This window comes from Nanorana parkeri, unplaced genomic scaffold (assembly GCF_000935625.1).
Source record: "Nanorana parkeri isolate BGI_ZX_2015 unplaced genomic scaffold, ASM93562v1 scaffold319, whole genome shotgun sequence".
Lineage (NCBI taxonomy): Eukaryota > Metazoa > Chordata > Amphibia > Anura > Dicroglossidae > Nanorana > Nanorana parkeri.
The window spans coordinates 811,487-823,698 of record NW_017306587.1 but is presented as its reverse complement, the minus strand read 5'-3'; the positions used below and the strand labels follow the sequence as shown (position 1 = coordinate 823,698).

At 43.1% G+C, this 12,212-nt stretch overlaps 1 protein-coding gene across 1 annotated transcript; it reads right to left on the bottom strand.

Annotated features, from left to right (window-relative positions):
- Positions 1-863: 863 nt before the first annotated feature.
- HNRNPA3 (heterogeneous nuclear ribonucleoprotein A3) lies at positions 864-10,428 on the bottom strand. The gene is made up of 12 exons (XM_018558080.1): positions 10,328-10,428; positions 8,116-8,142; positions 6,407-6,529; positions 5,863-6,009; positions 5,572-5,782; positions 5,108-5,197; positions 4,886-5,017; positions 4,562-4,627; positions 4,258-4,401; positions 3,577-3,693; positions 1,586-1,665; positions 864-1,495 (listed from the first exon to the last, which is right to left on the bottom strand). Exons 1-11 carry the CDS (start codon positions 10,346-10,348, stop codon positions 1,598-1,600), a joined length of 1,146 nt encoding a protein of 381 aa, XP_018413582.1. The 5' UTR covers positions 10,349-10,428; the 3' UTR covers positions 864-1,495; positions 1,586-1,597.
- Between the last annotated feature and the right edge of the window lie 1,784 nt (positions 10,429-12,212).

The following is a 12,212-nucleotide window of genomic DNA, read 5'->3' as shown; positions in this document are numbered from 1 at the left end:
ATTTAGTCTCTTAAATATTCTGGTTATATACAAAAAAAAGAAAACCTGGCGTTTTTCCCTTTAGGGCAGCCTTAACTATGACATCAAGTCCAGCGGACCAAGTCATTTAGGAAGATTAACAGCATCTATGACTAGATACTTGCAGAATGCCAGCATGTACAATGGATCCCAGATGTGAATTTTTTCATAGGACTAGGGAGCTGAACATGGAAGTAGCTCCCGCAGTCATCTGAAACTTTAGCCAGTACACAGAAATGGCCTCTGGAGTGTTTTTTCTCCTCAACAAGCTGGCGTTTCACTTTTCTGTGAAATCAAGTTTTAGATTCACACTTGTACAAAAACTGGCTTCCCATGTAAAACCATGTTGGAATGGTATGCTAAAAGAACTGAGGCAGGTTTACAGATACAGGCCAGTTTTTATTAGAAAACATACATGGGGACAGAAGCCTTAAACTGGTATAGAATGTAAACATTCAAATTAGCTAAACAAGGTCATACAAGGGCATTTGGCCACTTCCAAGTGGCATGTTATATTGCCTTGGCAGGTAATCTCAAATTTACGAAGAGAAGTGTCCACAAAATAAAAACACTAACCCAACATGATATACTTATTCAATTACATGACTGAATCCGTTTAGTCACAGCAACAAATTTGATACTACCATGATCTGATTTATAGTACAAAATGGAAAGCGGGAGGTTTTCATTCTATGATGTGTTGTGCTCAATCACGCAGCCAGCTTATTGGGATACTGGATGTTTAAGGCTACAGAAGCCCGGTGCCAAGGTTGATGGATGGGGAGGAGGCTGGGCAGCTACAGGCCTGAATGTGCTTGGACCAAACTTAACCAAGTATGTTTCCCCAAGCCCCAGCAGCCCTTCACACCTATTTCACTTGTATCATAATCGCAACCACAGACTTATTGATTTCAGTCACTAGAGACATGGACATTTGGTAACACCACCTTTTTGTTCACATTCTATGATTTTCTAAAAATCTGACACTAGCTCATCAAAAATACTAAAGTAAGTTTATTTTTGTTGAGCAAAAAACACTGAACCCCGATAAGCAGGGGTCCCTAAACTACACAAAAACTGTTTTAAAAGTTAAAAATTCCTTAATTCTTTATTCCTGGTATCACTAGAACAAAGGATAGGGCAATATACCTGACATCATGGGATAATGGGAAACATACTACAACAGATATAAAGACCTCAGGAATGTACATCTAAATCAACACTACATTGCATTAATCATCAGCTGCACTGATGGTGGAGGGGGGGAGGGGGAAGAAAAAAAAAAAGAACTGTGGCTATTCCAGTCCTTAACAAGAATTGCCTCCTGTATAAGCTGCGGTAACTTTTCTGACTATGGATCCTCGCTGCTCCTGTAGTAGATTTTACAGTTCCTCTAATGCACATGGACGACTGTCTCAAAGTAACCTGCAGCTTTCCTGACAAATCCTCGCTCTCTTGCTAAGAACTGTAGCCTGTTGAATGATACAGGACAAGAAGGTTATTACTCAAGTGATCTGTCAGGCAGATTGATTTATCAGCACAAAACACATCCAATATCTTACCGGTATCTACTGCAGAATCAAAACCTTCTGCTTCCATAGCCGCCGCCACCACCACCACCTCCACCACCACTAGATCCGTAACCACCTGGAAAAATAAGTGCAGTCAAAGAACCATATACATAGGGCATCTAAAATTGGCTAGTCTCTCGTCTGCGACGAGAGGACGCCGGAGCCAGCCGAGTAGCTTCCTGGCTGGCTGTTGTAAATAAATGGCCGGCCGGGAGCTTTACATTCAAGCAATCGGGTATCTCCAGAGACACCCGATTGCTTGTATTAGCATCAGCTGTCACTGCCGTTCCCGAGATCCACTGTGCCCGGTGCGGCAGGGACCTGCACGGCTGCTCTGTCAGGAGATCTAAGGGAGATCAGTAAACGATCTCCCCCTGATCTCCTCTCCCCAAAAGCAGGAAGTGATGTATATTACATCACTTCCGCATTCAGCTATCAGTCCTAGCTACATATCACATTGGGGGGGGGGGAAGGGGGGCTTCTTAGCCCCCCATGTGATAACTTTATTGCTAAGTGAAAAAAAAAGAAAAAAATTAGTGGGTTTTTTTTTAGGTTAAGTCCCCTGCCCCCCATATACACTCGCAAACATGCGTCGGGTGCGCCTACAGGCCAAGACGATTCTGCCTTTCGTGCCGCACATATTACATATCACTGCGAACGTCGGAGTGTGAGCAATAATTTTAGGGCCATCACTAATAACATTAAACTGATGAGCTGTAAAAGCGTCACCCACGGCCAATTCTCGGTGTGGTCGTGGTTTGCGGCCGCGCACAATTTTAAGGCTTGACATGTTTGGTGTCTATTTACCCGACGTGACCCCGACTTTTATGTTTTACCAAAAACATGGGTAAGAATAAATGTCTTTCAACATAATGTAGGCCCCCCCCCTTGGCGAGTATACACCACCAAAAGAAAGCTTTGTGTGTCCCTAAAAATTATTTAACATAAATTGCAAGGCTATAGTCCGGTCATGCTGACTCGTGACATTTTTGACTGACTGGTGAAAAACCCTAAAAGTTTTCAAGCCCTGCATATACCCTTCACTCACTCAGACCGGTTCATTTAAATTTGCACAGATTTGCTATGTTTTCAGTACTTGTACATCAGAGGGATGCTTGCTTTTTGGATTCCAATACCACAGCACTTCCTGTCCAGTGCAAGCCAAAAATGCTTTATGGCTTGTCAACAGGCTTTGGGCTTGCGTGGATGACCTCAGTTTAAGTCCAAAAAGAAAAAAAAAAGGTCACAAGCACTTCAAGATGTAGAAAAGTCAATGTTTATTGACTTCACAGGTGTCACATCCTCAGAGCGACATTTCGGAACAGCAAAGTCCCTTCCTCAGGCAAAACAGATAATAAAACACAAATACAGGACAAGTGCAAATATATACTAAACAGTGAAAACCAAACACCAAAGTAAAGTGAACTCCCCTTCAGGCGCCAAAATTGTCATCTTCCTACCAATCTATATGCAAAGTGGACAAAACTTGTGTAAACAGATCATATGTCAAAAAGATTTAAACTATGCTGATACCTGCAGCTGGACACCACGAGTATTAAATGGATCTTCCTCATGATCTCCTGTCCCCTGAGAGGATCCTGTATTCACTATCTCTTCCTTCACAAACTCCACCCCCTGTACATCAGACTGTATGGGAATAGGCAGACTCCCTGGGTGCCATGGAGACAGCATCAGGGGAGGGTGATAAAATCACGTCCACACGTTCCCCTGCAAGGGGATGAGCGTCCATGTTTTTTTTACATCAGTTTAAGACACTTCAGAGGTCATTCAGAATTCATTAAGTGCATCTGAGCTGCACTGGACTTTTGCCCTGCTTCAAGATGGTTTTGCATTCTTATAGACTTGTATGGTAATACAAAACCTGCACACGCCAATAAAAATTAAATAGAAATGCATCTGCATAAAATGTGTACAGATGACGGAACACACTGGTGTGAATGGGGCCCTGCACATCTACACTACTCACCACCATAAGGACCACCTCCACTACCAGAGCTCCTTCCACTGAAGCTGCCACCTCCCTTCATGGGTCCATAACTGGACTGCTGTTGAGCTCCATAATTTCCAAAGTCATTGTAGTTACCTAAAACAGGACAAGATATACAATATAACTGGTACTTAATGCTTAAAATAAAAAAGGAAAGAATCAGACTGATTTTCACTGAAAGGTAGGGATTCACCTACAAGTACAGCATCCCAAATAGGTGTTTAAAGTCCAAACAAGCATTATTTCTTGTTAACCATGTTTTCTAGTAAAGATAATTTCAGGGCAAAATACAAAATATATGCAGTACATCTCTGTAGTGTCATCAGCTCCTAATTTGCCATCTTGGGCTGATAACAGTACCTTTCCTGGACTGAAACTAAGAAATTGTGTCAGCCCTGCCCAATTGTTGTTTGGTAAACTAAAACTCCCCCTTCTCAGCACTGAGAAAAATGGTGCTTTGTAGTCCAAGTGATGACGAGCTGATGAGAGAGCTCCGCATTTCAGACAGGATCAACAGGTATTTCTTGCATCACAAGGGAGCAAATAGTTTCATTGTAAGAGTACCAACACACCTAAATATGCCCTTTTTTGCAGGTTACAAATACATTTGACAGCAAGTTAAAACTGAAAAGTATTAGCCAAGATTAAAAAATAACTCACCACCAAAGTTTCCGCCTTCGTTGTAGCCATCATATCCACCGCTGCTACCACCACCACCATAGCCGCCACCTTGGTTTCCATATCCTGGGCTACCTCCATAACCCCTGCCACCATAGCCAGGGCCACCTCCATAGTTCCCAGGTCCTAAGTAATTAAATGGCAACCATAAAAATGTATTTAGGAGATCAGTAGAATGTGCCAACCCAATACACTACAGAAAGTGTAAGAGTTGGCCATAAGAGTTTGAAAAACTGCAAGTTATTAAAGACACAGCAACACAACACACCACAGGCAAAAAACGTACCATCTCCTCCAAAGCCATTGTATCCATCTCCTCCACCATAGCCACCTCTACCACCACCATAACCACCTGGAAACAGAGGATTGATAAACTTATTATAACTCTTTATGGTTGAGAAACCCTTTGCATGTATTGTCCTTCAATTGCTAACATGCCAGATACAAAACCTGAAACACTACAAATCTCACCACACACGCAAGTCATGAGATCAGAATAGATGGATAAGTGCAAGCCCGATCCACAAAACACATTTTGGCCTAGACCAATTAGGTTGTGTCTAGACAATACATTTAAAGCAGTATATGCAGATGAATCTCAGCATTTTACCTCTGTTCCCAAACCCGCCGCCACCGCCACCACCACCACCACTGCCTCCGCTGCCTCTTCCAAAGCTTCCTCCACCGCTTCCATAACTTCCACCTCTACCCACGAAGTTGCTTCCACCTCCTCCTCCACGTCCTAAAACCAAGAAAGAAAAATCAAAAAAAGTCAAAGAACACATTTCTAAGGCAACCAATTCAGGTCTATCAACTCTGCAATATACTGTACCTCTTTGGGTGGTGGCAGTTTGCATCTCTTGCTTAGAAAGAGCTTTTTTAACCTCACAGTTGTGATTGTTGATTGTGTGATATTTCTGAACTAAAAAGCAAAAAAAAAAAAAAAAGACAGCTTTGCTAGAACGGTATTATTATACCAAAGGCTAAACAGACTCATTGGCTGTGGAAAGCAACATTCAGTCTTGACATCAGGTGTTTACATACAAGTCTTATCAATGTCTGTGATAAAAACTTCTTGGTTGCTGCATTATCCAGTCCTTGGAAGACATAACTACACCGTACTGCACTTAGCATTCATCCAGATGTAGCCCAAATCTCACGTTTATAGAATACCTAACCTATAAGAGCAAGACCTAAGTAAACAAGTCAAGCTTCCTGCCAAAACTAGTACACAATTGGTCGAGTTCACCAGTAGCGGGTTCAAAGGGAAAACTTGCTATGGCAAATTTTACTCACCAACAATTTTATCAACCGTGTCATGATCATCAAAAGTGACAAAAGCAAATCCCCTTTTCTTTCCAGACTGACGGTCTTCCATCACCTCAATAGTTTCAATCTTGCCATAGCTCTCAAAATAATCTCTCAAATGGTATTCTTCTGTGTCCTCTTTAATCCCACCAACAAATATTTTCTTCACAGTAAGATGAGCACCAGGCTTGACTGAATCCTGTATAAAGGAACATTTTTTAAGGCTTTTCCTACGAACTTAAGAGGGATACATTTTTTTTTTTATTATTAAAAATGTACCTCTCTGGAAACTGCTCTTTTAGGCTCAACAACACGACCATCAACTTTATGTGGACGAGCAGACATTGCGGCATCAACTTCTTCCACACATGAATAAGTCACAAAGCCAAAGCCCCTGGAGCGTTTTGTCTGTGGGTCTCTCATAACCTGAAAGTAATAGAGCATTTTTTATATATACTTGCGTAATGCAAACTGGCACATCACCTATGATGGGTACAAATGCAAACATGACAAACATCTAACAGGACCAAGTGAGAAACACAAGGAAAATCTTTTACAGACCTATTTGAAAATTATTAAAAGCATACAAAAAAAAAAAGTCACATTTGAATAATAATTTAAAAAAAAAGTGACAATCACTAGGTTCGGTCTGTCATCCCTCTTATTACATGGAATGTCGGCAGTTAAAGTAAGATGCACAATTGGGGGACATTAAGCAAATCAGTAACAATTCCAGAACAATAAAGTGGCACCACCAATGAATATGATTCATAAAGTAAGCTTTCATGTTTGACAAGCTGTGCACCTTAGCGTATAAACTTACCACACAGTCTGTAAGCTTTCCCCATTGTTCGAAGTGTTCCCGCAGGCTGTCATCTGTTGTCTCAAAACTCAGGCCACCAATAAAGAGCTTCCTTAACTGTTCAGGTTCCTTAGGTTCAGGTCCCTGGATTAAAGAGATTACATTACTCGTATCACTAATCCAGTAAAGAATTTCTGTCATTTGTGTATTTAATACATTAACAGACACTGTTTAAAAGTTCTAAAATAAATAAGTGTTCTTTATACATAAATCTAAGACATTCTCTGCCCTTTAGAAAACTAGTTTGCAGTGTATTGGAAAAAAATGAGAGCGTCACACTGATCAATTCAGCCCAGTATGGGTTCTTATTAGATGCCCGCACTGGGTACTGAAGGGGGAAAGGAAGCCAGCCTCATCTCCTGACAGCGCTAGGAGAATCCCTGGGGCTCACAACAGGTAGGCAATCCTACACCATCTGCCCTACATGGGCAGCCATTAACGAAAGGAGACTTCCCGGGCAGCATCACCACATGGAAGCCCCTCTCAGCGTTCTGTGACACGCTCCCCAGCTTTACTGTGGAAACACAAAAGACTGGAGGAGGGTCTTTTAAGGAGTTTAAGTGACGTGTTTCCTGTGTGTGGGGGAGAAGATTCCAATCTCGTGATGCTGTCCTGGAAGACGTTATGGTAAAAAATGTTCTTGGAGTTCTCCTTTAAGTTAAAAGTAAATGTGAAAATACTTGTGCAAAACCAAATGCTGTGAGCTAACCCCCTAAATATATACGCCAAAAGAGTGCAAAGTAATGTGCAAATAAGCGAGCAGCAACACCCAGTGTGGAAAATGAGAAGTCTACTGTGATGAGACTTGGAAATCAGATTGTATACTTACGGTTTCTTCTGAGGTCCAAAATTTCTATTTTAATACAGAAAATATATTTAATCTACTTCTGTAGAAAGCCCTTACTGCCCTTTATGACAAAAGCATTCTTACACAAAGTCAACAATAAAAATCCACCAGGAACTGTACAGCCATTATCTGTACTAGGCACATTAAAAGCAAAGAGCGGTGTAATGCAGTAAATCATACTGACCAGCAAATCAGATTTCATTAGATTGAAACCTGCTTGCTGGCTGTATATCATCTTTGCCACACCAATGAACTAATTTGCATGTGTTTGATCACACATGTACAGTATCCAGTTAGACAACTAAAAATATATGATTTGTGGCCAGTTCAGCCCAACATTTCATTTGCCAATATTTCTGCTTCCCACCTACAGCAACTAGCATGCTGCAGAACGCGAAGCAAAGCCTCGTACTACAAGGGTGGATTTTAGGCAATAATATCCAAACCATGGGTTCACCTCTTAACCCTTTTGTTCCTTTATGTTCTTTTTGGTGATGCATCCATTAGGTGCTCCATGTTGTTGGTTTATGAATGTACATGGAAAAACTTAACATAAAAAAAAAAATTCCAAACCACAGCTAGGACAAATTGTTGTGCCTTTCCTGCAGATAAGCTGCATTTCCCATTATGTCATCTGACGTGGGTTTTATGAATTTACAAAACAAAAGCTGCAATAAATAAAAAACAAAAAAGTTTTTTTTTTAAATATAAAACTGGATATTTAAAAAATACAGCAGAAATATTTAGTAATATAGAAACGTAGTGAAGGGAAATTCTAGAGTGAATTTTGTCAAAATGGACTTGAAAAGCCGAGTATACTTACAGAATCTTCGGAAGACTGCCAGCGTTCCTACAAAAACCAAAACATTCCACAATTAGAAATCACTTTAAAATGAGTTCTCATCGCTCTAGTTTCTTTGGAGCAGGAATGTACACCGGATTACAAACTATTCTGAACAATTTCAGAGACAAACTGTGGACAGTTTCCCCTCATTAAGAAACAATGAGGAATACAAGCCAAGAAATCTTTAAAGTGACATTGAAGTCAGGAATTAAATCTTAAAAATACATCCAAGTACCTTAACGACTTGCCGTCCACCCGTTGTAAAAAAAAAACGGACGGACGGCACCTAGCGGGCGCGCACGGGCAGAAAAGACCCGACCAATGCAAACACCCGTTACCGCGTGTTTCACATATAAACGATCGTCTATATGTGCTCGTTTTTTCGGCATGGTATAAAATTAATTTCAGTACAGCGTTGCATGACGGAATAAATGTCAAAGTACCGCAGCGCTGAATACTGAAAAATGGCCTGGATGGGAAGGGGGTTTAACACCGCGGATGTCAACTGGTTAAAGGAGAACTAGGAGGCGAGTGCTTTTCACTCACCTCATAGTTCTAGGCGACCTGTGACAATGAGACTGTCACAGGTCGGCTCAGTAGATCAGGAGGTGAGCGAACACATGGCGGCGATCGCTCACCTCTCTATCCTGTCACAGCTCTCTGCTGTGAAAGGGGAGGGGCTGGATTCCCCCCTCCGATCCTCCAGCGCTGACTGGCGGTACGGACGGGGGAGGGGGCGGGTACAGCTGACTGCCTCTAGATAGGCAGAGCCAGCTGTCAGTCACGCTGAAAGCACTTAAAACGTAAAGACGCAATTTCATTTTAAGTTATGCGATATGAATGTGAACATGTAATAGTGTTTTATTGAATATGACCCCCCCCCAGTGATAAAGTTGCACCTTCCTCCCCCCAAGGTCAGTCCTTGCACCGCTGCCACTGAAGTCTAAAGTTTCAAGTTCAGCCACCTTCCATTTGCAAGCCATGGGAAGGTGGTGGGAGTAGAGCTGTCCTATGGTCACACTTGCAGCAATATAGAGCTGTCCTATGGTCACACTTACAGCAATACCAGCCACAAACATCTACTACATGCCAGAGCCTGGGAGCTCCAGGGTACACTGGACAACAATCTAGGGATGCCACCCTAGATAACTACCCTTAGCCTGTATAGCCGTTGTGGCACTACAAATCCCAGCATGTTAGAGCACCTAGATTGCCACAAAGCTGAGATTTACCATTCTATTAACTCGGACATTGGCAGCTAGATGTTCAAGCTCAGTCCCTCTATGCAATGCAAATAGTGTGTGCTTTGTGGCCCTATGGGCCAGCTCTCCAGGCACCAGGTCATATACGCTTTTTTTTTTTTTACCGAGGTAGGTCACTAGGTCTTTCCTCACCCCTCCCAATTTACACGAGAATGGGGCTGGAATGCAGAATGTGATAACCCATTTGTACAAATTGTACTAGGGATAATTTATACCAGAGGCCCAACTAACCTACCAGCATGTCTTTAGAGTGTGGGAGGAAAGCAGGCAAATCACCAGAAAAACTTAGACTCAATCCAATGATTATGTCCTGGCCAGGGTTGTGAACAGACAACCCCAGCACTTCAAGGCAGGACTGCTAACCACTAAGCCAGTGTGCTGACCCTAATGCAAAATACTACAATCCAGCAACCAGAGCTGGCAATCAAATACAGACATGCATGCCATGACAGAATCAGAATCAGCCCCTGCACTCCCCCCCCCCCGAATGGATCTTCCCCCAGTGCATCCTGCACCCACCCCCATACTAGAGATAATCAGCAGTCACATGATTCCAGATGTGCCAAGATTAGACTGATCTGCTTTCATGGGAACGTATTGCAGAAAAGCGCGGCCACAGAGAATGCTCACATTGGTAGTGCTGCCGTATCAGCCGGTGTACATTCAGTGATAGGTGACTACAAGCACCAGCATGCCCATCCCTGTAGCGACCCATTGCCATTGGTTGTCCGCCTCTGCCCTTAGCTAACCCTTCTCCCCTCCCCCCTCCAGTTTCGCGCTCCTTCTCTGGAGAGGCGCCGCGGCCTGCACAGCACACGCTGCAAAGCTCGTCTCCGGCCCCCTCTATCGACAGACGGACGTGACGCAGAAGTCGCGTCCGCCATTATCTTCATTCTGTCTACCTCCGCTGCGCACAATGTTTCACTCACCTCCATTCCTGGCCTAGGCATAGCTCTGAGCTCGCTCTGCTATAGACGCCGCCGTCAAGGAGAAGCGAAAGAGGAGGGGAGGAAGGGCACGTTCCCGCTTACGTGACACGTCCTGCAGCGTCAGCGCCTTGCCCCGCCCACCGGCTCCATCTTCCCTCTCCAGCTGCCAATCAGAGCACCTTCCGCGTGGTGACGTATCTACTACAGCCAGCTAGGCCGTAGCGGACGAGTTTGTGTGCTTAGAATGGCGCCCTGCTTACGTTAAAGTGGAACTCCACCATTTCTGTGGAAATCTAAGTTCCATCTCACCAACAATTGTCCCTGTGCAAATGAAAACATATATACTAGTCCATAGTGTCCAGCATTGTGTTCCTTGCAACCATAGTTTTCCTTTCACCACTCTGCTTATGTGCTACCATCTTGATACTCCTGGTCATGAAAACAAATTTTCCTTCATGATTTTATTTCGCATGCAAGCTGCAAGATGCTACACATGCGCTGGTGTGCACACACTCAGGATTTCTCTAAAGTCCCAACTACCTGAGAGGGACCTACAATATGTCTGCACATACAGTATGCGGGTTCACATTAAAACAAATGTGTTGAAAAAAGGGTTAGAACCCATGTCAGTTTTTTTTTCTGCTATCAAGGGCTCTGCCAGAGACATTTCCCCTCACTTCCTGCCCTGCTCACATTGTTTTATCAGACAGGAAGTGAGGGAAACTACAAAACAACACAGGCAGAATTAAAAAATTCCAGCCTTCCCCTTCTCTACACATTATTATTATTATACAGGATTTATATAGCGCCAACAGTTTGTGCAGCGCTTTACAAAATAGGGAAGACATTACAAGCACAATACAAATCAAGACAAGATGGTAAGGAGGGCCCTGCCCCTGAGGGCTTACAATCTAAAAGGGAGGGGGAAGTGATATATGAGGAGGTAGCTGTGTGGGGATGAATTATTTGAGAACGTGATGGTTGAGCGGTTAGGTTGAGGTGGGATAGGCTTCCCTGAAGAGATGAGTCTTTAGGGAATGCCTAAAGGCAGTCAAGGTGGGCGACAGACGGACAGGTTGGGGTAACATATATGTATATGTTGCGGTTGGAGAGTTTCTCTCACTTCCTGTCTGGTAAAACATCAGGACAGGAAGTGGGGGAAGATTTCTCTTGACAGAGCCCTGGATTGCAGTAAAACATGATAGGAGTTCTAAGTCTTCCTAGCACTTCCTAAACTTAAAACAATTTTGGTTGTACATATACTTGGGGGTGTATTTATAATCAATTCACAGAGACATTTGCCCTAGCCATTTGAGCTGGTCAAATGTAATATCAAGTGAATACCACATTATGGCCACTAGATGGAGCTGAACCAATAAGTATTTCCTGTTCTCCTCAGCTCCATCTAGTAGCCATAATGCAGCATTAACCTGTTAAGTATATTTTACGTGATAGGTCCTCTTTATGACCTGCTTACAAACAAATTGAGTACTGACAGTACACAACTTGCTTTCATTTCTGGCCCCTGGAGGTCAGAATCTGATAGGCACAAACCGTAAGTCTCTGTTCACACCTGGGCGTATTGCATAAGCGCGTCACACGCGCGGTTTCTTACCGGCGTTTGACGCGTTTTCATGAGCGTTTTTAGCGCGTTTTTGTACATTATAAACGCGCGATGCACAAAATGCGTTTTGGAGCGACAACAGAGGTATCCAATGAAGAAGAATTCCTGTTTTTCCGCAAGCGTCCAATGAAAAAGACTTCCTGAGACGCAGCATTTCCCTTTCCTGTATGCAGAAGACCGTGTGGTGTATGGATTATCTTTTGCAGAGAGCAGTTTTGAGTGATTTGTTGCATTATGGAGCTGACCAGACGTAGAAGGACT

Bases quoted from the DNA above. Each gene is read 5' to 3' on its own strand.
- HNRNPA3 (XM_018558080.1), bottom strand. From the start codon at position 10,348: ATGCCTAGGCCAGGAATGGAG. The intron at 6,530-8,115 runs GTAAGTATACTC...TCTTTAATCCAG, and splicing joins GGCAGTCTTCCGAAGATTCT to GGACCTGAACCTAAGGAACC. The intron at 4,402-4,561 runs GTACGTTTTTTG...TTAATTACTTAG, and splicing joins CAATGGCTTTGGAGGAGATG to GACCTGGGAACTATGGAGGT.